The 24,935-nt window shown below is 45.5% G+C and overlaps 1 protein-coding gene across 8 annotated transcripts in view; it reads left to right on the top strand.

Moving 5' to 3' along the window:
* cacna1ea (calcium channel, voltage-dependent, R type, alpha 1E subunit a) overlaps nt 1–24,935 on the top strand; it is a 269,169-nt gene that overhangs the window by 222,721 nt on the left and 21,513 nt on the right. For all 8 annotated transcript variants that reach the window (XM_076985535.1, XM_076985537.1, XM_076985534.1 and 5 more), the window contains 4 exons: nt 14,035–14,135; nt 14,933–15,039; nt 18,583–18,721; nt 22,443–22,571. In XM_076985535.1, the coding sequence (XP_076841650.1) occupies nt 14,035–14,135; nt 14,933–15,039; nt 18,583–18,721; nt 22,443–22,571 (476 nt within the window). The remainder of the gene's footprint in view (nt 1–14,034; nt 14,136–14,932; nt 15,040–18,582; nt 18,722–22,442; nt 22,572–24,935) is intronic.

Here is a 24,935-nt window from a genome sequence, read left to right as displayed (position 1 = left end):
CATTAACGTATAAGCTAAACAAAATGGGGCCCAATACTGATCCTTGTGGGACACCAGTTATACAATTTAGATATGCAAACTAAGTTTTACCAACACGTACCATTTGCTTCCTATTTGATAAATATGAGTTCATCCTGCGCAAGGCCCCCCTTTAATGCTAGGCACCCCAATGCTGCATTTCTGAGCGAATGTACAACTTGAGATATCTAGTGTTGAAGTGTACTAAAATGATCATTCAGGGCTCAAACTGAAGAAGACAGTTAGGCCAACATATTGATTCATCTCTAGGCTTATATTTCCATAATGTGGCTTTATTTGAGAGCTAAAATTACAGAAGAACATGGCCAAAAAAACTTGAGCTTGAACTTGAAATTGACCAGTATGTATATTCACATAGTTATTCCAATCTGTCGATAAATTTGCAATATATTTCGCTATGGTCTTTTCTAATTACACAGAAAAAATGGAGCAAATCCATGCAAGCATTGCAAAGTTATTCCACTTTGTCCCAAGGTATGTCAAGTTCAACATTCCAATGTCCAAATATGCTAAGTATGAGACACACCCGGTACACACCCTTAGCCAACCATGCTAACAAATTCCATACACGAAACCGAGGAGCTATTTCAAACAACAACAAAGCACATATTACAGAAAGACCAGAAAATTACAATGAGTAAATTCCATGTCCAATTATGAATGTTATGATATCATATTTATGTCCAATATAGTCCGACAGGCTAAGCTAAGCATACGTCGCCAACTCCGGTAGCATCCGACACAATACCGAGTATTCCAGCACTCAAAAGCTCCAATACTTTTTATAATCTAATGTTTAGTATTAGATTATATATTTTGTACAAAATCGCTTATGAAAAATTATCCATTTTTACTCACGAGTACGTAGAATCGCGTCGTAGCCGGGGTTCATTCCCACTTCCGGGTTGGCGAAAATTCCGAAAATTGCTCATATATTCCATAAAAAGTAATCCTTTTATTTTCTGTGATGTTCAAAAGTATCCACGATCAGAATAAAAACGAACAAAATGATCCATGACTGCGTCAGTTTCGCCGAACAGTGTGTTCTGGTGGAGCTTAGCTTAGGTTAGCAAAGGTTAGCTTATGTTGCTATGCTAGCGGACCCACATTGGAAATGAACCGCGACTTTCCGAGGGCTCAATTTAAAAATATAATTGACCAATCATAGCAAACGAGGGCTGGTTAGCTTCGGGAGGAAGTAAACTATTGGTTAGAACAGCTTTCAATCACTTCTAAGGCGCCAGAATGTCTGTAGAGCCGATTAGATCACCCCACCACCCTTCCCCTTCGCACCTCGCCGGGGAGAGGTTGTAAAAGTCACACCACCACTTCTGACCAATAAAAACCACTCAAATCAAAGCAGAATCAAATCAAATCAAATTTTATTTATATAGCGCTTTTTACAACAGTTGTTGTCACAAAGCAGCTTTACAAGTGCCGAGTCCTAGCCCCCAGTGAGCAAGCCAAAGGCGACAGTGGCAAGGAAAAACTCCCTAGTTTTTGCATGAGGAAGAAACCTTGAGAGGAACCAAGACTCAGGGGGGAAACCCATCCTCCTCTGGCCGACACCGGTCACCATGACAACAACAACAATATAGACAGAATGTAGACAGAATGTAAAAGATGCAATAATGTCCATTTAGACAGAATATAAAATATGTAATAATGTCCATCATGGTGTAGGCATCCGGTTAGGCAGGAGGTGGCCGGCCCAGGATGGATCGCTTGTCTCTCCTCATCTCATTATTCCTCAAGCAGGCGGGCAGCCATGTGGAGAAATGAAACAGGGAAAATTAGCTCTGTATGAGGACATATACAGGACAGGTAAAATTATAAACATTTCTGGAGTGTGGCAGCAACTCCGGCACTAAGTTAAATTATTACAGCCTAGCTAAAAAAAAAAGGCAGAACCAGAAGGTAACATAGGCTTGGGGGCATTCTGAGACAATGGCATCCGTCCACTGCACTGTCAACAAACTTGAGTGACCACGAGCAGTGACAGGATGACAGCACCAGCACCCCAGTCTACCATAAAACCCTTCGTCTATGAACCCCTGGATATGTACCTTTATCTAAGGGGGATAATAATTATCAAACGCTAGACTGGGTTTTCAACCTAGATTTAAAGATTGTGACTGTGTCAGAGTCCCGGACACATTTAGGAAGATTATTCCAAAGCTGGGGGGCCTTATAAGAAAAGGCTCTTCCCCCTGCTGTTACCTTGTTAATTTGTGGAACTAATAACAGACCAGCACCCTGTGATCTTAGTTGACGTGGGGGTTCATAGTAGGAAATAAGTTCCTGGAGGTATTCAGGAGCAAGCCCGTGTAGTGCTTTATATGCTAATAATAGAATTTTAAAATCAATACGAAATTTAACTGGGAGCCAATGCAGGGCTGATAGGACTGGTCTAATATGCTGAAATTTTCTAGTTCTGGTCAGAACTCTAGCTGCGGCATTTTGAACTATTTGAAGTTTATTTAGATTCCTATTTGAACATCCTGACAGTAGTGAATTGCAGTAGTCTAGTCTAGAGCTAACAAAGGCGTGCACCAATTTTTCTGCATCATCCTGTGATAATGCATTTCTTAATTTGGCAATATTGCGGAGATGTAGAAAAGCTATCCTTGTAGTATTATCTATATATTTATTAGAGGTGAAACGATTCTTCGAGTAACTCGAGTAATTCGATTACAAAAAATACTCGAGGATTTGCCTCGAGGCTTCGTTTAATTTATGTCACCATCTATTTTAAATGTTTAAAATCCCGCTTTGTACTACTACGCAGCTCCGGTATCATTGTTTTACACTCTCCATAAAGCTAAAAGCTAGTTATACTTTCGCGAGTGACCGTAGCGTGCAACTCCGCGAACGGCGGAAGCGTTCATACTTGACGTGTCACAATTCTGTGCAGTGTTGTCCGTAACGATATGTGGTAGTATAAAGAAACACCCCTCAAAAAAAGGAATGAACATTTACCTGATGAATTTTAATGTTGCATTGTGTTTCAGGTTTGAAAAGTGCTGGAATTTAGGCTTAAAATGCACTTCTGCACTTAAAACACTTATAAAACACACGTAAATCATTTTAAAGTAATTTATATAAACGTTGTTATTTTGACATTTGTGCGCCTAAGCGTTGCGTTTTGTGTGCGATCCGGTGACATTGTTGGCCTCAGTGACCCCTTGTCTCATGCCGCTGTTTGCGTTCCGGCATCGTTTGATTTACTAATTAAGCACTGGGCCTATCATAACAGTACTTCCTCAATGCTTCAGCACCTAACCTGAAAGCATCCGCACGTGAACTGTGCTTCTCCAAGCGGAATAACAGCCAATTGCTTGCTCATTTTAAGAGAACTTTCATGTTGCATTACACACTATCAATATTATTGTGTTAAAAACACAAAAGTGTGATTTTATCCGATTACTCGATTAATTGATGAAAAAATCGACAGAATACTTGATTTAAAAAATATTCGATAGTTGCAGCCCTAATATTTATCAAATGATAGGTCGGAGTCGAGTATGATGCCTAGGTTTTTGGCTACTGTGCCAGGTGTAATGGGATAGTCTGCAAGATTAAGCATTAAATTTGGAATTTTCTGTCTTGCGGCCTTAGGGCCCACAAGGAGAACTTCTGTTTTGTCCTCATTTAATTGTAGGAAGTTTAGAGACATCCAGCATTTAATATCTCTTACACAGGCCTCAATTTTTCCTAAACTGAGTTTGTCATCGGGTTGGGCTGATATGTAAAGTTGAGTGTCATCCGCATAGCAGTGAAAATTGACACCATGTTTGTTTATTACTGTGCCCAATGGTAGCATATATAACCTATGTGCTTAGCTCTGCCAGGCCTAACGCTACTGGTCATAGGTGGTTAGCTGCCCTGGCCACATATGATTTTGAGATACAGTACCGGCCAGGGAAAAGCAACATTGATGCTGATCTGTTGTCCAGGAAAGAGGAGAAAGACCATGCTGAACCATGGAAAGAGATTTCTCAGACAGAGGTAAAAGCCATTTGTAAGTGTGCCAATGTCCAGACCCAACCAGATAAAACTGGGTGTTTGGCAGAAAACCTGGGAGTGCCCTCTGATGGGATTCCCCTGCTGTATGCTTTCCCTACTCAGCTAGAGCTGGGACAGTTACCACAGCTGACCATGGAAGACCTGAGAAAAGCACAAACAGGTGATGCCGTTATCAGGGAGGTGATAGAGTTTACCCGCTCTGGACAATGGCCCACTGAAATACCAAATATGCATCCAGAGCTGGTTCTGATGAAAAGGCATAGTATAAAGTTGATCGAGAAGAATGGATTGATGTACAGAGTCACCCAGAAAAATCCTGGTGGCGAAATTCATCAGCTGCTCCTTCCTGAAAAGTTCAGAAGACAAGTGATTAAGTCACTGCATGACAACATGGGGCACCTCGGAGTGGACAGAACCCTTGACCTTGTCAGAAGTCGTTTCTATTGGCCTAGAATGTCACAAACCATAGAGCAGTATGTAAAGAATTGTGGAAATTGTGTTTCATGGAAGAGTCCTTGTGTACGTGCTGCCCCTCTTAACCAGATTGTCACCAATGGCCCCATGGAGTTAGTATGTATTGATTTCCTTTGCCTTGAGCCCAACTCTAATGGATTTGCCAACATACTTGTAGTAACAGACCATTTCAGCCGTTACGCGCAGGCGTTTCCAACAAAAGATCAAAGAGCTGTGACTGTAGCTAAGGTGCTGGTGGAGAAATTCTTTGTCCATTATGGGCTACCCTCTCGCATTCATTCAGATCAGGGCCGGGACTTTGAGAGCAAGCTAATCCATGAGCTTCTGAGAGTCTTAGGGGTACGCAAGTCTAGGACCACCCCCTATCGACCCCAAGGTGACCCCCAGCCAGAACGATTTAATAGGACATTATTGTCCATGTTAGAGACATTAGAGTCTGCTCAGAAAAGACAGTGGAGCCAGCATGTAACCCAACTTGTACATGCCTACAATAGCACAAAAAACGAATCGACTGGATACTCACCTTACTACCTCATGTTTGGTAGAGAGGCCAGACTTCCAGTAGACATCTGTTTTGGAGCGGAGGAGAGAGAGGGAGTCAGTCATTCCCGTTATGTGGAGGAACTGAGGAAAGACCTGCAGAGTGCCTATGAGCTGGCCATGAAAGTTTCAAATCAGGTACATCTACGGAACAAGAGAAACTATGAAAAGCTGTTACGCCCACAAGTGCTTGACACTGGAGAGTACTCCTGAAAAACTTGGGATTAAAAGGCAAACACAAGCTGCAGAGTAGATGGAGCTCATTCCCATACGTTGTAGTGGGAAAGATTCCTGATTTGCCAGTATATCGGATCAAGCCTGAAAGTGGAATGTGAAGAGAGAAAACAATGCATCGTGATCATCTTCTCCCCATTGGGTGTCTAGTTAGATTAGCAGATGAGAACACCATCATGCCTGCAACCAGACCAGCAACACGTCAAACCCAAGCTGCACATCTTAAAAAGAAACCCAATTTGATTTCTCTGGAGACCACGGAGCTTGGTACAGAGGAACCCTTCAGTGATTCAGATGATGAAATGGAGTTTCAGTATTTTCGAAGAGTGGAGGAGGAGCCCTCAACCACACCAATGGATGGAGAAACCAATAACCCCTCCAAGTCCGGGCAGATAATCGAGGATCACTTGGTTGAAGGAGAAATGATTGAACCCCAAGAGGGAAATGTTGAAGACATTCAAGATGTTGTCTTGGAACATGATGAGTCTCAGGACGAGGATGTGGTGCATGAGATATTCCCAGTTCAAGACCAAGAAATCAGAGTTCATGAACCCCTAAATCCAAGAGCCCAAACTGAGATTAGTTCTCTAAAACGTGAGAAAAGACAAGTTAAGCCTGTCCTTAGATTAACCTATGATGAGTTTGGGAAACCCACTGATCAGCCCATAACAATAGTGCATAGAGGCGTTGTAATTAAGATTGGATAGATCTGCATAAGTTTAGTAACCATAAGGGTCTCATAGGGACATGAGGACCATTAGAGGGGGGAGAGTGTAGCCCTTTGAAAAAAGAGGGATACTGAAGTAGTATTGATAATGTTTTTCCTTGTTCTTTGTAATATGTTTGTTTTTATACATTTGGAGACTGTTCTGGGTCACTGTATGTTGTTAAAGAAAACCGTGTTAGAATATGGAATATACAACCATATTGTTTTATATGTGTTACTGAAAGGGTTACAAGCTACCGAGTTTGGTTGAAATGGACAGGACAAACACGTGCTCAATACACTCTAACTTTAGGTGAATCTGTCAGTTTTATTTTAGTGTCAGTGATTGGATATTTTAGCCAATTGACGCGCCTTGAGTTTTACTATTGGTTCCAGAGAGAGGGGGCGGGGAGAGAGAGGAGAGAGTGAAGCTGCGGCGGGAGAAGAGAAAAACGAAGAGAGAAAGAGGATACGAGTACAGATAACACTGTTTTATTCTAAGAAGTTTAGAGTACAACATTATTACTGACAGGTGTCGGCTAGACTCTTTTAATTCAGTATGGTTACGTTTCGAGTGTTTCTGAGTTTAATTCTCTAATGAAGGGAGAGTGGGGTGAGCTACAAATACACAGAACCTGTATTAGTTAGCGTGGTAGTTTGGTTAGCAAAGCCAGACACGAGTGATTACCCAGTTATCCTCAGCCCCAGTGAGGGACGGTCGACGGCAGGAGAGCTTTTTAGTCGGAGAGACTGAAACGGACAGCTCAACTTTGCTTTGGTGAGAGGGAGAACCATCAACTCCATAGCGTGAGAAGCTAAAGAAGCAGGGAGCGAGTGAAAGGGCGAGTGAGCAGACAGAAAGGGAGCCATAGATGACTAGAGACGCTCATTTAAAAGAGGTACTGTAGCACAACATTTTATTTCATTTTATTTTTGCTCCACGGAGTGAAGCGGCCGGTGTTCGTTATTGTTTTATGGCCTCGCTGAACCTGAGCAACGAAACAGGCCTGCAACTGGGTGGGAAGTGACTAAATGTTATTCGTTGAATGTCCTTTGGGTTGGACTCATGGTTGATTTTTTCTATGACTTGCATACATGTCCTAAAAAGTGTGTAATAAAAGGGCAATGTTACACAATTCTGGTAGTAGTTTTGTGTTAGTCTATGCTGTTAGAGAAATAAGAGATTGAACAGGTACACCTATTTAACTAAAAAGACACTTGTGAATTTCTGAATGTTTTTATGATATAGTTGACGAACCCCGCGCCCTATCTATTTTACCCGAGGTGACTTTAATACATAAATTCAAAAGGGATAGGACCGCTACATGTACGCTACATTTCAGAAGCACACTGCACATTCAAAGATGCTGCAAATTCAGCCACAACACAACAGAAGTGTTTCTGGATTAATTATTTTACGCAGGGACTCTGTAGCTTTTTAGCCATAAACCACAATTGTGTTACACAGTTTCTCATTACATTGAATGGGACATAAGTAGTAAAGCTCTTTAAGTGTAGCAGAATTATTCATTAAGTCCCTAGCTTGCTATTTAGATATAAATGGGAAAAAAATCAGGGTTTTTAAGCCTTAGTTTCTGTCTAAATACATTGCTAGCTAGCTACATTTAAAGAGCAAATTTGCTTATCACTTTATATTAGGGTTGCCACCTGTCTGTCCCGGTTTTCACGTCGCTGTCCCGGTTTTCCCGGGCTGTCCCGGTTTGTCCCGGTTTTCCTTCTTTTTAATATTCGGTCCCGGCAAAAAAAAAATAAAAAATTCATTTAATGTCCCGCCTTTCACTAGGTTGGTTCAAACGACTAATTAGACTGTTTCTACACACTTAAAATCTGTCTTTTTTTTCTCGCTGTGTCCATTTTACACCCGCCCCCGGTAACGCGACCCCCCCCCCCCCCCCAGCTAGCTACACTTGAAGATATTTGCTCATGTATTTAAGCCTTAAGGTTTGTAAGTTTTCATCTAAACAGCTAGTTATCTAGATCATTATATTTAAAAAGCTTTACTATTTGAATCCAATTCCGACTCCTCTGCAGAATCCGACTCCCCTCATTTGCACGCGCATGAAGACGCTACAGATGATATTAGGATTAAAATTACACCCTTTATTAAAAGGGTTAATATAAAAAGGTTTATATTATTTAAAAACCCTTGTTGAATGTAGAGACATGTGCTTTATATGGAATAGCGTACACATACAGAAAAGTCACCAAAATAAAGTCTAACCACACATTCCAGTCCTGAGTTACAGTTACTATAACTTGGTTCATTGAGCATTCTCGTTTTGTCCTAACTAGATAATTAGACATAATTATGGAGGAACCACAAACCATAAGATAAGTCTCTATGCAGATGATGTATTACTTTTCCTACAGAACACACAAACTTCTCTTACGAATACAATCAAACTTATAGACAGCTTCTCTTCTATATCAGAATATTCCATCAACTGGGGTAAATCAACAGTTTTGCCTATAAATTGTAGTTTTCAGAATACGACCACCACTCCACTACAATCAGGTAATATTAGATACTTAGGCATACATGTCTCCGCTAAACTTTCAGACTTAGTGCAGTTAAATCATATCCCTCTATTAAAAACAATAGAAAATGATCTCATACGTTGGAACGCTTTACCTATGTCACTCATGGGGGAAATCGCTACCATTAAAATGATGGTTCTACCAAGAGTCAACTATTTATTCTCACTAATCCCAAATAAACCCTCTGCTACTTGGTTTAAGTCCTTAGATACAAATATCTCAAAATTCCTATGGAAAAACAAGCCACCAAGGATAAGTATGAAAACCTTGCAAAAACCAAAACTCAATGGTGGCTTAGAACTACCAAATTTTTATAATTATTTCTTAGCCAATAGATTACATGTAAGGAATGCCGTCTGATATGTCCCTCCCAGCTACACCTGCTACTAATTACCACGCCCCCTTTTCAGTCACATATATACACCTTCCCACCACTTCCTCGTCGCGAAGTATTGCCGTTCCCATGCAGCATACCAAGCGTTTCCATTGCCTGTTCGATCTCCTGTGCTTTGACCCTTGCTTTCTCTCCAGACCTCGCCTCCTGCCTAGCCCTCCTGTACCTCCCGGATTCTGCCCCCCCGTTATGACCCTGGACCGTCCTGACCATCCCACGAAAACGCTGCTGTTATTACTGCGCCTAGCGCTAGTGATACTCGTGCCGTTTCTTGTAAACGTAACTCATTTGAATAAAAGCGGTGTACTTCCGCAGTTGGATCCCCCTCTGTCTGGTCAATACGTTACATTACAGTACATTTTAAAATGGATCAAATACGATTTAATAGACAGCCCATGGTTGGACCTAGAACAAGCATTCTGTGGGAAAATATAACTCTCAGACCAACCTTACATTAGCTCTAATATTAAGCATCAAGACTGTTTTAAAAGCTTTAATATAAATACCTCACTGACAGCCTGGTGGGAATTTCTAAAATTAACTCTACCTCTCCACTCATCCCATGCAAACTAACACCCATTTGTCAGAATATGAAAGTACTACATTTCACATCATGGCATGATAAGGGAATAAAAGATTTAGAACATGTTATTAAAGATGGGAATTTTGTCCCATTTCAGGAACTTATATCAGAATATGGAATAAACAACAGTAGATATCTTGAATATCAACAATTGAAATCAATCATTCAACAGAAATTCAACCGCAATCAACTGAATCTAGAAATATCAGTATGGGTAACTGAATTTTAAAATCTATATACTCCTAAATTTTTATCAAAACTATATAAATTATTGTTAAAATTTGATGACTCAATTTCCCTTCCGATAGCCAAATGGGAACGAGATCTCTCTATTAATCCAGATCAACACTTTTGGACAGATATATGTACAAATATTTTCAAAATAAGTAAAAACCCCAACTTACAACTTATACAATAAAAGTCCTTCATAGAACACACTATACAGGACAAAGGATGTTCCAAATGGGCCTAGCACAGTCAAACATATGCACCCACTGCACAGGCAATGTAGCTGATAACTATATGCATTCTATATGGGACTGTAGGCCTGTTCAGGAATTCTGGAAGAAGGTATGTGTAAACCTATCCATGTGGTTTAAATGCTGCATCCCAACTTCACCCAGACTGTGCATCCTAGGAGACGTCAGTGAACTGACTACAGAGGCAAACACATCACACATAGTTCTTACTGCGCTATGCATCGTCAAGAAAACCATTCTCATGAATTGGAAAGCAAAAAAGGACCTGCATATTACTCATTACAAAAATTTTTTACTCGATCACATATGGGGCTCTGAGGTGCCTGGGTGGGGCGGTGGCTGTTGGGGGGATCTGGGGTGGGCCGGGGGGGCGCTGGGTTCCGGACTCAGACCAGCATATCTTCACCGTGTTGATGTCTGTTGTTGTATGATTATTGCGAGATTGGTATGGTAGTGGGTGCCTACATGGGTGCGATGTACATATAGCACAAGGTGTGTGGGTGTATATGTGTTCGTGTATATATGTCTTGTCTTTGTACCAGTTGACCGCAGGTTATTATATCCTTAATTCGGATCAGTTCACGGGTTTTGGTTTGCGCACTTTACATATTAAACCATCCTATTTTCCTGAGACTTGGCGTGATCGCTTCCATTTATTTTCGCTCACCCTACCCATCACACTATCCTCTCATGGTCCACCTAATCCCAATAATTATCACTTCACACTATATTATATAGTATTTGTTACGGAACAGCTCCGGTCCCTTCCCTGTGGGCGTGTAATGATGTCGTCTGCGTGCGGTTATGTCCATGTTTGTACTTACATGGGTGTGGGTTGTTTGTGAGCATGTTCGTTTGTTACACCTGTGCCTTGTCTCGAGATCACGAGGGTCTGTGTTAATCACCTATTTAATGTGCGTTCGCGCAGTGTCTTGTGCTCGTCTTTGTCTAAAGTTCCGTGTCAGCGTGACAGGTGTTTGTGATGCTCGCGCTCCGCTCGGAGCTTACACGTGTGAGTCCACAATAAATGTTAATTGTTCACATACAACGTCGTGGTGCCTGCCTCCTACACCCGCCGTTACATAAAGACGAGCCTAGTACAAGAGGACGTATGCCAGGATACGCCACCCGGGCACCGAAGGGGAGAAGAAAGACCACGGCTCTTCCCCAGTCCGGCGCCGCAAAGTCTCCGTCACCGAGCAGGAGATGAAGCAGGACCCTTTCTGCACTTACCTGCTCTGTGCCGCTCGTGAGACGGAGGACGCAGAGGCGGCGGAACATTTCCGCCGATCCGCGGTACGCGCATGGGAGGAGAGACACCCCCACGCGTCCCTGGAGCTGCCACCCATGGCAGTGGGCAGCAGTGTCAAGGAGGAAGACAGCGCTCCGCTCCTGGTCTTCTCCGAGGAGGAGGAGACCAGTGAGACTCTGGTGGTGAGCGTAGGCGCCCTTGCCCTCACTCCTGAGGAAGAGTTCGGGAGTGAGAAATCCGAAGAGGAGGAGAGTCCCCCCCCTCTGTGTTTTCCGAGGAGGAGAGTGAGGGCAAGGCCAGCTGCCCTTTTCCCACGTCGGCGACGCCCCAGGCGTCGGACGAGGAGCAAGAAACCATTCTCACTCCACCGGGCTGCCCCGACGCCAACGAGCGCCCCGAGGAGGCAGAGGACGACGTCAACCCTCCCCCATCCGTATACTCAGAGTCTACGGTGTACTACGGAGAGGGGGAGAACATCAGTTCCCCTCCGTCCCTGTACTCCGAGACAACGGTGTACTACGGGGAGGGAGGGAGCGCCAGCCCACCTCCGTCCGTTGGTTCGACCCCGTACGGGTTCGACAGCAGGAGCGAGGGAGAGGATAGCGCCTCGGTGGGTTCGGCGGACACCGTGCGAGGAGAGAAAGGGTGTCCGCTAGGCAGAGAAGCCTCTCGGGCTCCGTCAGAGGGGAGCAGCATGAGCTGGTCGCGCTACCCAGTCTCAGATGAGGAGGAGGAGCCCATGTCCCTGGATCGGTGTGTCTCGGAAGGGGAGGGGGAGCCCATGGACACATCGAGGGACAAAGCGCCGGTGACCCCGGTAGCGCGGAAGGGATCCGGCGCGGTCGGCGGTCCAAGGTTGGGGTTCCGCGCGCCTCAGGAGAGGCCATGGTGGTTCGCCGGCGCGCGCGCCGAGTCCCGGTACCAGTGGCGCCCAGGAGGAAAGCCAAGGCTCCGCAGGGGAAGCTCTCGGGCGCAAGGACCAAGGGTGCACCGGGAGGAGCTGCGCACGCCGGAGGCGCGGCGCCGAAGACCGAAAGGACCCCGCCGCCTGTTCCGCCTTCCGCGACCGCTCAGCCTGCTTTCCCTGGAGGGACAGCGCCACCACTTGTGCTTTGGCAGGCAGCCCAAACACTGTCGTGGTTGCCTGTTCCTGTTTGTATGTCTGCCCCTGTGTTTCTCCCGAACCCCCTGTTCCCTTTTGTGCCCTTTATGTTCTGTGTGCCAGTGTGCGTGTTTGTACTTGTGCCATTGTTCAATGTTTTCTCCCCTGTCTTCCCAGGGAGGGTGTGCTAGAGCTGGTTGCGGCGGTTCCCGCCGTCGGGGGTGACGGCTCTCGGAGGCTCGTGATCCCGGCGGTTCCGGACCTGCCCGTTGGTGTTGGTTCGGGGCTTTCCAGCTGCGCGGGACGCTCCGGGAGTAGCGAGCCCCTGGCGGGGGGTTCTGTTACGGAACAGCTCCGGTCCCTTCCCTGTGGGCGTGTAATGATGTCGTCTGCGTGCGGTTATGTCCATGTTTGTACTTCCGTGGGTGTGGGTTGTTTGTGAGCGTGTTTGTTTGTTACACCTGTGCCTTGTCTCGAGATCACGAGGGTCTGTGTTAATCACCTATTTAATGTGCGTTCGCGCAGTGTCTTGTGCTCGTCTTTGTCTAAAGTTCCGTGTCAGCGTGAGAGGTGTTTGTGATGCTCGCGCTCCGCTCGGAGCTTACACGTGTGAGTCCACAATAAATGTTAATTGTTCACATACAACGTCGTGGTGCCTGCCTCCTACACCCGCCGTTACAGAATTGTTATTATTTGATCCATTATTTGATATAAAAACAAAGTTGTCCTCCAAAGATGGAGGGGGTGGAGGTGGGCCAATAAAAAAAAAAAGACATAATTATGGAATATTTGTCTAAAATCATATACAAAGGGAAATAAGTTTATGTTGTCTGTATGTTGTATAAGATGTAAGGTTGACAGTAATGACAAGAAACAAAGTAATACTGTGGTCATAGGTGAACTTTGGAATAGAAAGTTCGTTACTGAATTACCCCTTATTTATGCATAGACATAACATAACATAGGCATAAACATTTATGGCATTTGGCAGACACCCTTATCCAGAGCGACTTACATTTTGATCTCATTTTTATACAAGTGAGCAATTGAGGGTTAAGGGCCTTTCTCAGGGGCACCCCAGTCATGGCCTCAGGTCTGGGAATCGAACCCACGACCCTCTGGTCACAAGACCAGTTGCCTAACCACCAGGCCATGTCTGCCCTGAAACAATGGAAATCGCGAATATCTGTAGCATCTTTATATGAGAGGGGAGTTGGATTCTACCGAGTAGTCAGAATTTGGAACAGCGCCATTCTCCATGACGAGAGACTGCTTGTAAGGGCATTTATGATCCGCTGTCCATGACTCTGTGCACTCTGAAATTTTGTTCATTCCCTTATCCGTGTATCTGCCCCTTAGTTACAGCTTTTCTTTCTCTCTCTTCTTATTAAACTTTGGGACTCTTTCCTGACACCCGTGTGTTGTGAATCTGTTAACTTAACAGACTGCAGACTGAACTAATTTATAATGCTGTTTATGAACCCTGGTAGCTATGATCTATGTCTGAAGACGATATCAAAATCTTTACACTGTATAACAACTCTTTAATAACAATATTTTTTAGCCAGAAACAAGAGTTGTGTTAGTTGTGTTCACTTCTCACTTAAAATATAAAACAAAATAGTCTTTTGGTGTCTCTCCTGTAGCCAGTGACATGACCATTGGGAAGATATATGCAGCCATGATGATCATGGATTACTACAAGCAGAGTAAAGCCAAGAAACTCCGTCAGCAGCTGGAGGAGCAGGTGAGGCTCTCTGAACACAGCATGAGTGAAGTATCTAATCACTCCACTGAACACAGCATGAGTGAAGTATCTAATTACTTCATCTAATCACTCTCTACTCCTTACTGTAGCTTCCTATAGCAGTAGCTTCCTGTTATATGCTGCTTCTATAGCCCTGGATAACAGTAGGCTATATGCTACTTAATCAGAAATTCCTAATATGTTCTGTGTTATGTATGTTTATCTTTATGTTTAAGGTTAACATGCTTTAGGGTGCATGTGCTTTAATGTGCTTGAGGTGGTCAAGTGCTTTAGCGTTCATGTGTGAGGGTTAGTGTTCATGTGTGAGGGTTAGTGTTCATGTGATTTAGCGTTCATGTGTGACAGTTAGCGTTCACGTGTGAGGGTTAATAATCATGTGTGAGGGTTAGCGTTCATGTGCTTTAGCGTTCATGTGTGAGGGTTAGTGTTCATGTGCTTTAGCGTTCATGTGTGAGGGTTAGTGTTCATGTGCTTTGGCGTTCATGTGTGAGGGTTAGCGTTCATGTGTGAGGGTTAATGTTCATGTGTGATGGTTAGTGTTCCTGTGTGAGGGTTAGCGTTCATGTGCTTTAGCGTTCATGTGTGAGGGTTAGTGTTCATGTGCTTTGGCGTTCATATGTGAGGGTTAGTGTTCATGTGTGAGGGTTAGCATTCATGTGTGAGGGTTAGTGTTCCTGTGTGAGGGTTCATGTGTGAGTGTTAGTGTGTGAGTATTAGTGTGTGAGGGTTAGTGTGTGAGTGTTTGTGTTAACTCCTGTCTGGGGGTTCCTCTACAGAAACACGCTCCGATGTTCCAGCGCATGGACGCCTCGTCTCTCCCACAGGACATTCTCTGCAGTGCAAGAGCCCTACCGTTCCTCACACACAGTGCAGGAACTGCCCTGTAATTAACCTGTGTGTGTGTGTGTGTGTGTGTGTGTGTGTGTGTGTGTGTGTGTGTGTGTGTGTGTGTGTGTGTGTATGTCTGTGTGTGTGTGTGTGTGTGAGCATGTTTGTGTGTGTGGGTGTGGGGGATGGGTGTGTGTGCTAGTGGGGTGTGTGGGTTGGGTGGGGGTGGGTGTGATAGTGGGTGTGGGGGGATGGGTGTGGGTTGGGTGTGTGGTAGTGTGTGTGTAAGATGTGTGTGTGGGTTGGGTGTGTGTGGTGGGAGGGTGTGTGGGATGGGTGTATGTGGGTTGTGTGTGTGGGATGGGTGTGTGGTTGTGCATGGTAGTGTGTGTGGGTTGGGTGTGTGTGGGGGTAGGTGTATGTTAGTGGGTGTGGGTTGGGTGTGTGTGGTAACAAGTACATAAGGTGGCCAAGGGAGGTGACAGGAATCTCAGTGGACAATTTATTATCTCAGTGGACTTTTATACTTTTATTTTGTTATTTTAAAAAAAACAAGCAAGATGAAAAAAGATCAAGTGTTTCCACTGCGCAGTGTACACACTGCGTAACAAACAGTGAGAAGGGAGGACCCAAGTGCCGGTTTATAACAGAAATGCATAAAGCAGAGCACAAGAATGAGGAGTGATAACACAGACACCCCTGAGCAATAAACAAAACAACTCAAAAATAATATGGTAACTATAAACAGAAAACATGGAAATATCGAAAAAGACAAAAGAAAACTCAACTGAATAAGCACGGGGGAAAGAAAAAAGGAAAATAATAAATGCAACACAAAGAACGCGGAAGAAACTCAATGCGTCAGAAAACGAAACTAAGGGGAAGTGACTGGCAGCAGGTGAATGCCGCAACAAAATAAAACCCTTCCCAAAAAACAAAATGAACAACAGATAGGAAGAGAAAAAGCTTGGGGAAAACTTGAGAAATGCCAGATATTGGCGCAGGAGGTAGATACTCGAATAAGTGAAAGAGTAAGGCAGAAAAGAGGGAGAGAACAAAAACAAGAGAAAAAACAGACAAGGTGATGAGACACCTTCAACAGGAATAATGCAACCAGAGACAGAAAGATCAGAGAAAGGGCTGAGGACGTAACGGCGAGCCAAAACGATTCAGCAGTGATTCGTCTCCAAAAGCTTCCTTAAGATTAAAAAGCCAAGAAAACAGCTGAGACGACATCCGAGCCAGTCCTGACAGAGCCCAGACAACGTCGCACCATGGCCCGAGCTCCTGGGACAGCCACTTCCTCCTCCTGGTCAGCAAACATGTGGGGGCATACCTGTAGAGACACTCAAAGGGGGACATCCTGAGGGCCGAGTGCCACAGAGTGTTATGAGCAAACTTGGCCCATAGAAGCTGGTCAGACCAGGAGGAGGGGTTGGAGGAAGCCAAACACCTGAGCGTCTGCTCAAGGTCCTGGTTCGTACGTTCTGTTTGGCCATTAGTCTCACACGCAGAGACAAACCAACTGACCACCTGCTCCATCCTGGGCCACCAAAACCTACCCTGAAGGAGCATAAGTGTACGACGTGACCCAGGATGAGCAGCAAAGGATGAATTGTGTCCCCATTCCGTAACCTTCTTCCGTAATCTGGAGTGGACGTGAAGACAACCGGAGGGACCACCACCAGGCCCAGGATCATGAGTAAGGGATCGTTTTACCTCGGTTTCCACAGCCCACTGAATGGGTGCCACTATTTTTGATGCTGGAAGTATGGTGCCGGGCTCAGAGGTGTCAGAGGGCGACTTCCACTGGCGGGATAGAGCAGGCCATTAGCACACTAGTGCATAAGGACGTGGTAGGCAGAACACAGTCAGGGAGAGCAGGCTTGAGGTGGGGAACAGCCCCCAAGTTTTTGTCCAAGGCCACAAAAAAGGAGAAGAAAGAGTTGGTGATTGAGGAGGTGGTCAGGCACAAGGAAGAGCAATACAAGATCAAGGCGCTCAGCCAGTCACAGCAAGGGCGATGGACAACTTGGGAAGGAGTTGTCAGCAGGAACATCAAGTGGTCCGACCTGTGGAAGATGCCGCAGGCAAGGCTTAGTTTCCTCATTCGGACCACGTATGACACCCTCCCTAGTCCAAGCAATCTGAGCCAGTGGTATGGCTCAGAGGAAAGCTGCCAACTCTGCAATGTCCCAAACCCAAGCCTACAACATATCCTGTCCAGTTGCAAGATAGCTCTGGCTCAGGGTAGGTATAAGTGGCGGCATGATCTGGTTCTTTGGAAGCTGGCAGAAGTCCTTGACATGCGGCGAATGGAAGTAGCCAAAGACCCGCCTTCCAAGAACCGGACGTTTATCAGCTTTGTTGGACAAGGGGCTGGAGCTCAGAGGAGCAACCAGAGAGAAAAATCATTGTTAACACCTGGATGCGATTGGAATTTAAGAGTGGATCTTGATCGTCAGCTCAGGTTCCCTCCAGAGATTACCTCCACCTCTCTGAGGCCAGACGTCATCCTGTGGTCCTCTGCAGTCAAAATAGCGATCCTGGCAGAGCTAACTGTCCCTTGGGACAGGGAGGAATGGAGGCTGTTTTTGAAAAGAAGAGGGACAAATACACCAAGCTGGTAGCCGAGTGCCGGGAGGCCGGATGGTCCACAACCATCTACCCTGTGGAGATTGACTGCAGGGGTTTTGTTGGAACATCCATCCAATGCCTCCTCAGGAAAGTTGGAGTAGCTGGAACAAGGCTGAAGAGGGCATCTAGGGACTGAGGGGGAGTGTGTGTGTGTTTGTGTGTGTGAGGGGAGGGAGTGTGATGGTATGTGTGTGTGAGGGGAGGGAGTGTGTGTGTGGGAAGGGAGTGTGTGTGTGTGTGTGTGTGTGTGTGTGTGTGTGTGTGTGTGTGTGTGTGTGTGTGTGTGTGTGTGTGTGTGTGTGTGTGTGAGGAGAGGGAGTGTGTATGTGTGTGTGGGAGAGGAGGGTGTGTGTTTTTGTGTGTGTATGTGTGAGGGGAGGGTATGTGTGTGTGAGGGGAGGGAGTGAGTGAGTGTGTGTGTGTGTGTGTGAGGGGAAGGTGTGTGAGGGGAGGGAGTGTGTGTGTGGGAGGGGAGGGTTTGTGTGTGTGTGTGAGGGCAGTGTGTGTGTGAGGGGAGGGAGTGTGTGAGTGTGAGGGGAGGGAGTGTGTGTGAGTGTGGGAGAGGAGGGTGTGTGTGTGTGTGTGTGTGTGTGTGTGTGTGTGTGTGTGGGAGGCTGCAGCTATTTCATTGTACCGACTATATTCTTTTAAAGTTGTACTGAACAGGAGAAGCATATTCCTCATTCCATTACAGTGTTTGCTCTGTTCTAACACACCTGAGAGGCCGTCACGTGCTTCTTAATGTAGGCTGGGTTTAAGGTTAATTATCTTGGGTTAGGGTTTATAAACTTAAATTAGTGATAGGATTAATTACTCTGGATTGGGGTTAATTATCTTGGGTTAGGGTTAATTAGCACCAATAAGATTTTCCAGAACCTTTGTGAAAAAATTCTGTAGGCAATAGTATTCCTACATTACATTTCTTTTAGTAATGTAATGTTCATTTGTGCTGTGTCTTCAGAACCAGGGGGGGGTTTGTTGCGCTGAGTCCCATCTCTCCTCAAGACCTCTTCATCACACCTGTGTCCCCTGAGCAGGCTGGACAGACTGTGGATACAGGCTGCCTGTCCCACTGCCCCCACCAGCCCCCTCCCAACACGGTACAGCTGTCACAACATCTGTTAAATGATGCACACACAACACCTTCCACACTCTCACACTTACACAGCACACTCGCACAGCACATTCACACTCACACAGCACACTCGCACAACACATTCACACTCACACAGCACACTCACACTCACCCAGCACACTCACACAGCACATTCACACACACACACACACACAGCACAGCACAGCACATTCACACTCACACAACACACTGCACAGTCACACTCGCACTGCATGCTCACAGTGCATCTTCTGTGCAGTGTGACAAATCCTTAATGTGCTTCCATTGTATAAAGAAAAAGCAGTTCAGCACTGTGCACCACTTCAGTTAGTGTGTGTGTGTGTGTGTGTATATATATGTGTGTGTGTGTGTGTGTGTGTGTGTGTGTGTGTGTGTGTGTGATGTTCTAAACACCTCTGAATTAGAAAAGTTCCTAATACTGATCTATGTCTAGCATAGGTGTTATGGTTATGGTTGTGTGTAGGGCTGGACCATTCTGCACATCAGCCAATCAGAAAAGAAAACTCTTCCTCCTAACCACTGATGTTGGTTCCAATCAGATTAAAAAATCAGTCAGAACTACACAGTGTTGCGAATAACGCAGTTAGAAATAACATTTATAAACGTTATATAACGTTATATAACAAAATAACGTACTGAAATAACATTTTTTCAGTAAGGGGATAATATAATTACTTTTCCTGTCGTTATAACGCCGTTGACGTTACTGGTCATTAAAAGCGGTGAGTTACTATATATTGATATACTAACAGTAATCCGAGCGGACCCCTGCCCAGGCTATTGAGGAGTAACAGATCTCTATAGGTCACAGTTCTCGGTGTAACACCAGTTTAACTTAACAAGTCAGTAAGCGATTGGCTAAGGCAGCGTTATGGTAGCCAATCAGAGCCAATGTTTTTACACGCATGCCAAAGCACACCAGTGACACACGACACAAACGGAGAAGAGGCAGAAATGGCAAGTCAGAAGCAAGCCGAATTAAAATTAACATTTTCAAGGTGGCGATATAATCATTATTTAAGAAAATACTTGAAAATCCTGAATGTCTACCAGACTGGGTATTTGATTTGATTTGATTTGATTATTTAATTAAGAACAGAGGTTTTATTATGAATACGAATACTTTAATGTCATTGCACAATGTACATGTACACTTGTTCAACGAAAATAGGATGCAGCCTCCATCATGGTACAAATATGCTATATACATTAATATAATTGTGACGGGCAGGGGTGAGCAACGAAAAGGAAGCGATCACGCCAAGTCTCAGGGAAAAATGATGGTTTAATAGAAAGTGTGCAAACCTAAAACCCGTGCACTATCTCCAAATTAAGGATATAATGACCAGCGGTCAACTGGTACAAAGACAAGACATATATAGGCAAACAAACGACCCTCAGGTGAGCCGGATCACGGGCTCCGCCCACCTGAGGGACGCACATGACGTCACCAGACAACAACAACAACAGCCGCTGTGGACGGAGGCGGCCGGTAGGGGGCCGCCTCACCGTGACAATAATAAAATGGATTTAAGAAACAAAATAGAATATTCAGGACCAAAAACAAGCAAAACAGAAGAAGCAGCATTGTTATTGCACATGTGAATTAAGTTGCACATTTCCCAATAAAGTTAACATCTTTAATTGAAATTGAATTTATATATTGCACAGTGCCCGAATAAATGTTTTAATAGTTTAACAGAGTGATAGGGCATTGAGGCGGCCGGAGGCATTGGTTGTAACTCAGGGCTTTTATTATCCATGATAAAGGACAACAGAAAAGCGAACCAAGCGAAACAGAAATAGCAAAGCTCACAAGAGCTAAATACTAAGAACAGAACAGGATCTCCTTAGTAGCGGGATGCTGGGCGTAGAAGACACTGGTGCCCTCGAAGGAATGTGCAGCACTGGACTGCACGACCTGTGGGACTAAAAAGAGTGCACAATGATCACCTACAGGTGTTAGTAATGTGGTGATGAGGACCTGGGTAGTGGCCTAGTGCTAGGAGGTGTGTGCAAGGTGCGTGAGTGAGTGAGTGCACGCGCCCTCTGGTGGCCTCCTGGCAGACCCACCGTAACAGATAGCCCTGTTGTAAAAACTGTCCCTTAGTCTATTTGTCCTTACTTTAAGTTGCCTGAACCGTCTGCCTGATGGCAGCAGTTTGAATAAGTGATACCTTATTCCTACCTTAAGTGATATTGTTAAGTTAACTTCTGTTGTGAACAAACCTGTTGTCTCGGGTTCAGATAATTTAATTTAATTTGATAGATGTAAATGCACTTTATATAGTGTAACTGTTTACTTGTGCTTTTTTTTTTTTTTTACAAAGATTTGGGATTTTAAAGGATTTTATCTGCACTGATCTGTTGATGTGCAATAAATATCAAAAGTTAAACACCTTTCTGATCTACTCATTTCAACTGACTGTGAAAACTGCTTTTTCAAAAAATCCTAATTCATTGGCATATAACTTTTAACTGTAATGCAAATAGTTACTTTCCCTGGTAACGAGTTACTTTTATTATAGAGTATTTCAGTTACTAACTCAGTTACTTTTTTGAACAAGTAGTGAGTAACTATAACTAATTACTTTTTTAAAGCAACATTCAGTTCAGTGGAACTTCAGTGAATGAAAACACACTTGTGGTAACTAAATACAATGTTAATGGACAAATGTAATTGCAATTATATGCAGGATAAGATTCAGTTGTCCTTTAATCCATTAGAACGTCACATGGAGTCCTGCCCACCAGCAACCACATCACATGCTGCACCTCCTTCATGACAGACTCAACAGTGAGCAACTTTACATCCAACACCTCCAAGCTCCATAAATGTAACCCAAAACTAGTCTCCCTGAATAAGGGTGCTCCCAGCCTCATTGGCATTGGAATAAACCTTTTAGCAGATCAATAAACCCTTCAGCAAATTAATACACCTTTCAATAAATCAATAAGCATTTCAGCAGATCAATAACCCTTTCAACTAATCAGTAAACCTTTCAGCAGGACAGTAAAACTTTCAGCAGGACGGCAAACCTTTGTTACTCAACCAGAGTCCTACCTCCGCCATCTCTGTCTATGTGCAGACTGTGTGAACAATACTGTGTATTCTTTTTGACATTATATCCTGGTTGCTTAATTTTCATGACATGCTTTGGCAGGGTTGCGAGTGTAAATTGTTGACGGGGGGGCGAACTTAAGTTGCCGACCGGGGGGGTTGAACGTAAAATGGACACAAATTAAGTGTTATATTGCGATAACTAGTAACTCATTGAATCATAGATATGGATCAGAGGTAAATAAACTAAAAAAAAATTTCCGGTGTGAGATATCGGAAGTGTGGCGTGAGAGCGTGTGAAATGTGTGTGTCTCACGCTCAATGCGTGAGAGTTGGCAACCCTGCTTTGGTTTTCTGAGCTTTTTGTGCTGCTTCTTGTGATGTTTGAGATGTTGGTCCCTCTGTCTGCTTCTTTAGCCCTAATCAGTCATATGTCCCTGTCTGCTGCTGACAGTGTAAAACACATTTGTTTTTGCACTTGAGTAAAATATGACAGCAGTCATAGATGTGTCCATTTGGTTGGGATTACAGCATAATGTGCTGCATAATGTGAAAAATAATGTGCCTAAAAAATGTTTGGTTCATGTCTCCTTTCATCATGTCTTCTCTCTCTCCAACTGCACAGGTCCCAGAGCACAGAGCCTTTAGCCCTATGCTGTGGTGTTCTAGCAGGGACCCTGCTCCTCTGCAGGTGCCAGGGAGAGGTGTGTCAGTGCGAGCCTCTTCCATGCCTCGGCTGGCTGTAGAGACACAGGTACTGTAGCCTGTATTAGCCTAGAGTAGCCACTGGCTTTTTTTGTCATTATGTTATGCCAACATTTTGCAAAAGTTTTAGCAATGAAATTACCATATCTAGCATTACTTGTAGCCAATACCTAATGTAATTTTCAGCATTGACAATCACAAATAAAATAACAGCATTATCTGTTCTGTCATCTATAGTAGCAATTGGTCTGATGAGAGTTGTGTTTAGATAGGTCTGATGAGAGTTGTGTGTAGATAGGTCTGATGAGGTCTGTGTTTGGTTTCCTGTTTCTGTCCTTATTAGAGACACATATGCTACATCAGAATATCCTTTCACCACTGGCACTTTTCTATAAGGAAATTAGACAAGTGACCCTGCAGTGCTTCATAATATCATGTTTCTCATGGATCAGTTTCAGTGTGAATCCACATGTAACGTTTCACAATTGGGAGACAGATGCAAATGCGAGAGGTAACTCAGTTTATTGAGAGAGACACTCTGAGCCTCTTGGAGGCTAATCGTACTGACCCGTACCACACGGGAGCGGCGAGGCATGTTAAACATGAGACAACTCTGATTAAATAGACAAGCAGTATGACTCGGAGCCTCGTATAGGCCAACCGTGCCAACCCAGTGACACAACGCGAAACACAACCAATGAACAAAACAATATACACATACTACATAAACCAGGACAGCAAGGGACTCACATAGGCACTGAAATCTGTACATCTGTCACGTAGGGCAACGCCCCCTCTCGTAGCTGTCACTCTGGGTTCCCTCATGTCCGTGTTCCCTGCCTGTTTGTCCCGCCCTGCTCGTTGGTTTTGATGGATTCCTTGTTTGTTACCACGCCCCTGTGTCATTGTCATCACCTGTCCCTAGTTTTGTCCTGTGTATATTAGTCCCTGTGTCTCCCAGGTCTAGTTGTCGGTCTTTTTGTTTTTGCTGTGTTTTGCCCGTTCGCCCTAGTACCGCTGTTCCGTGAGTCTTCCTTGTTGTTTTCTTTGTCCGTGTTCATGCCTGTGTACATTTCATGTCAGGATTGCCCACCCGTTATGACCCATGCCCGTTACATCGACTCTGCCTATGGTATTTCCTGTAATAAATCTCGCTCTCCTCAGCGCTTGTGTCCGCCTCCCTGTTCTGCCCCGCGCAGATCGTTACATAAAGACCGACCTTACAAGGACACAGCGAGGGAGCGAGACTCTGGTGAGTTTAATCGCTGTGATGAGATGTTGGCTGGTTCGGTCCAGTTCAACTCTCCGATATCGCAGCGTGAACGAACCAGAGACAGAAATTCCCCTGGCGCTGTGGGAACACGGAAGTCTCGACGCGCACCAACGAAAGCCCAGTCACTTTCGGTTTCGACTGGCTTTCGCGTCGAGACTCCTGTTGAGCGCTACGTGTCTGCCCGGCTTGATCACTATAGGGAGGAGAAACCTATAGTACAAGTCGCAGGCAGACGGATTGAGTGCACAGACTGGCATTTGCTTAACCCTCGGTTGGCTCTCGATGGCGTCTGCGAGCTCCCGACGCCTCAGAGGAGGCTTCTGTGTCTGTGTATTCTTCCAGGCTCACCCAGGACCCTGAGGAGGAGGACCTACCGCCGCTGACCCCGCCAGCTATACTTCACGACACCCCCAAGTATTTTTTGGGGGGGAGTACAAGCCACGTCGGCTTGGCGGTCACGCCCCCCGATGACGTCAGTATAGTGGCTCCGCCCCCCGAGGACGTCGGCTTGGCGGACACGCCCCCCGAGGACGTCGGCTTAGTGGCTCCGCCCCCCGAGGACGTCGGCTTAGTGGCTCCGCCCCCCGAGGACGTCGGCTTAGTGGCTCCGCCCCCCGAGGACGTCGGCTTAGTGGCTCCGCCCCCCGAGGACGTCGGCTTGGCGTACACGCCCCCCGAGGACGTCGGCTTGGCGTACACGCCCCCCGAGGACGTCGGCTTGGCGTACACGCCCCCCGACCGCATCTCCTCACCCCAGGTTCCAGTTCCCGCGGCCCGTAGGCAGTCCGTGCCGGTTCCTGTCCCCGCGGCCCGTAGGCAGTCCGTGCCGGTTCCTGTCCCCGCGGCCCGTAGGCAGTTCGTGCCTGTTCCTGTCCCCGCTGCCCATCAGCAGTCCACGCCGGTTCCTGTCCCCGCGACCCTGGAGAGGTCATCCACGCCGGTTCCTGTCCCCGCGACCCTGGAGAGGTCGTCCACGCCGGCGCCTGTTCCCGCTGCCCGCCAGCGGACCCTGCCTGTTCCCGCTGCACGCCAGCGGACCCTGCCTGTTCCCGCTGCACGCCAGCGGACCCTGCCTGTTCCCGCTGCCTGTCTGCCGGCTCCTGTTCCCGCTGCCCGCCGCCCGGCCGCACCTGTCGCCCC

The sequence above is a fragment of the Brachyhypopomus gauderio genome, unplaced genomic scaffold, assembly GCF_052324685.1.
Source record: "Brachyhypopomus gauderio isolate BG-103 unplaced genomic scaffold, BGAUD_0.2 sc40, whole genome shotgun sequence".
Taxonomy (NCBI): domain Eukaryota; kingdom Metazoa; phylum Chordata; class Actinopteri; order Gymnotiformes; family Hypopomidae; genus Brachyhypopomus; species Brachyhypopomus gauderio.
The sequence above is the reverse complement of the archived record's forward strand: the minus strand, read 5'-3'. Positions and strand labels throughout refer to the sequence as shown.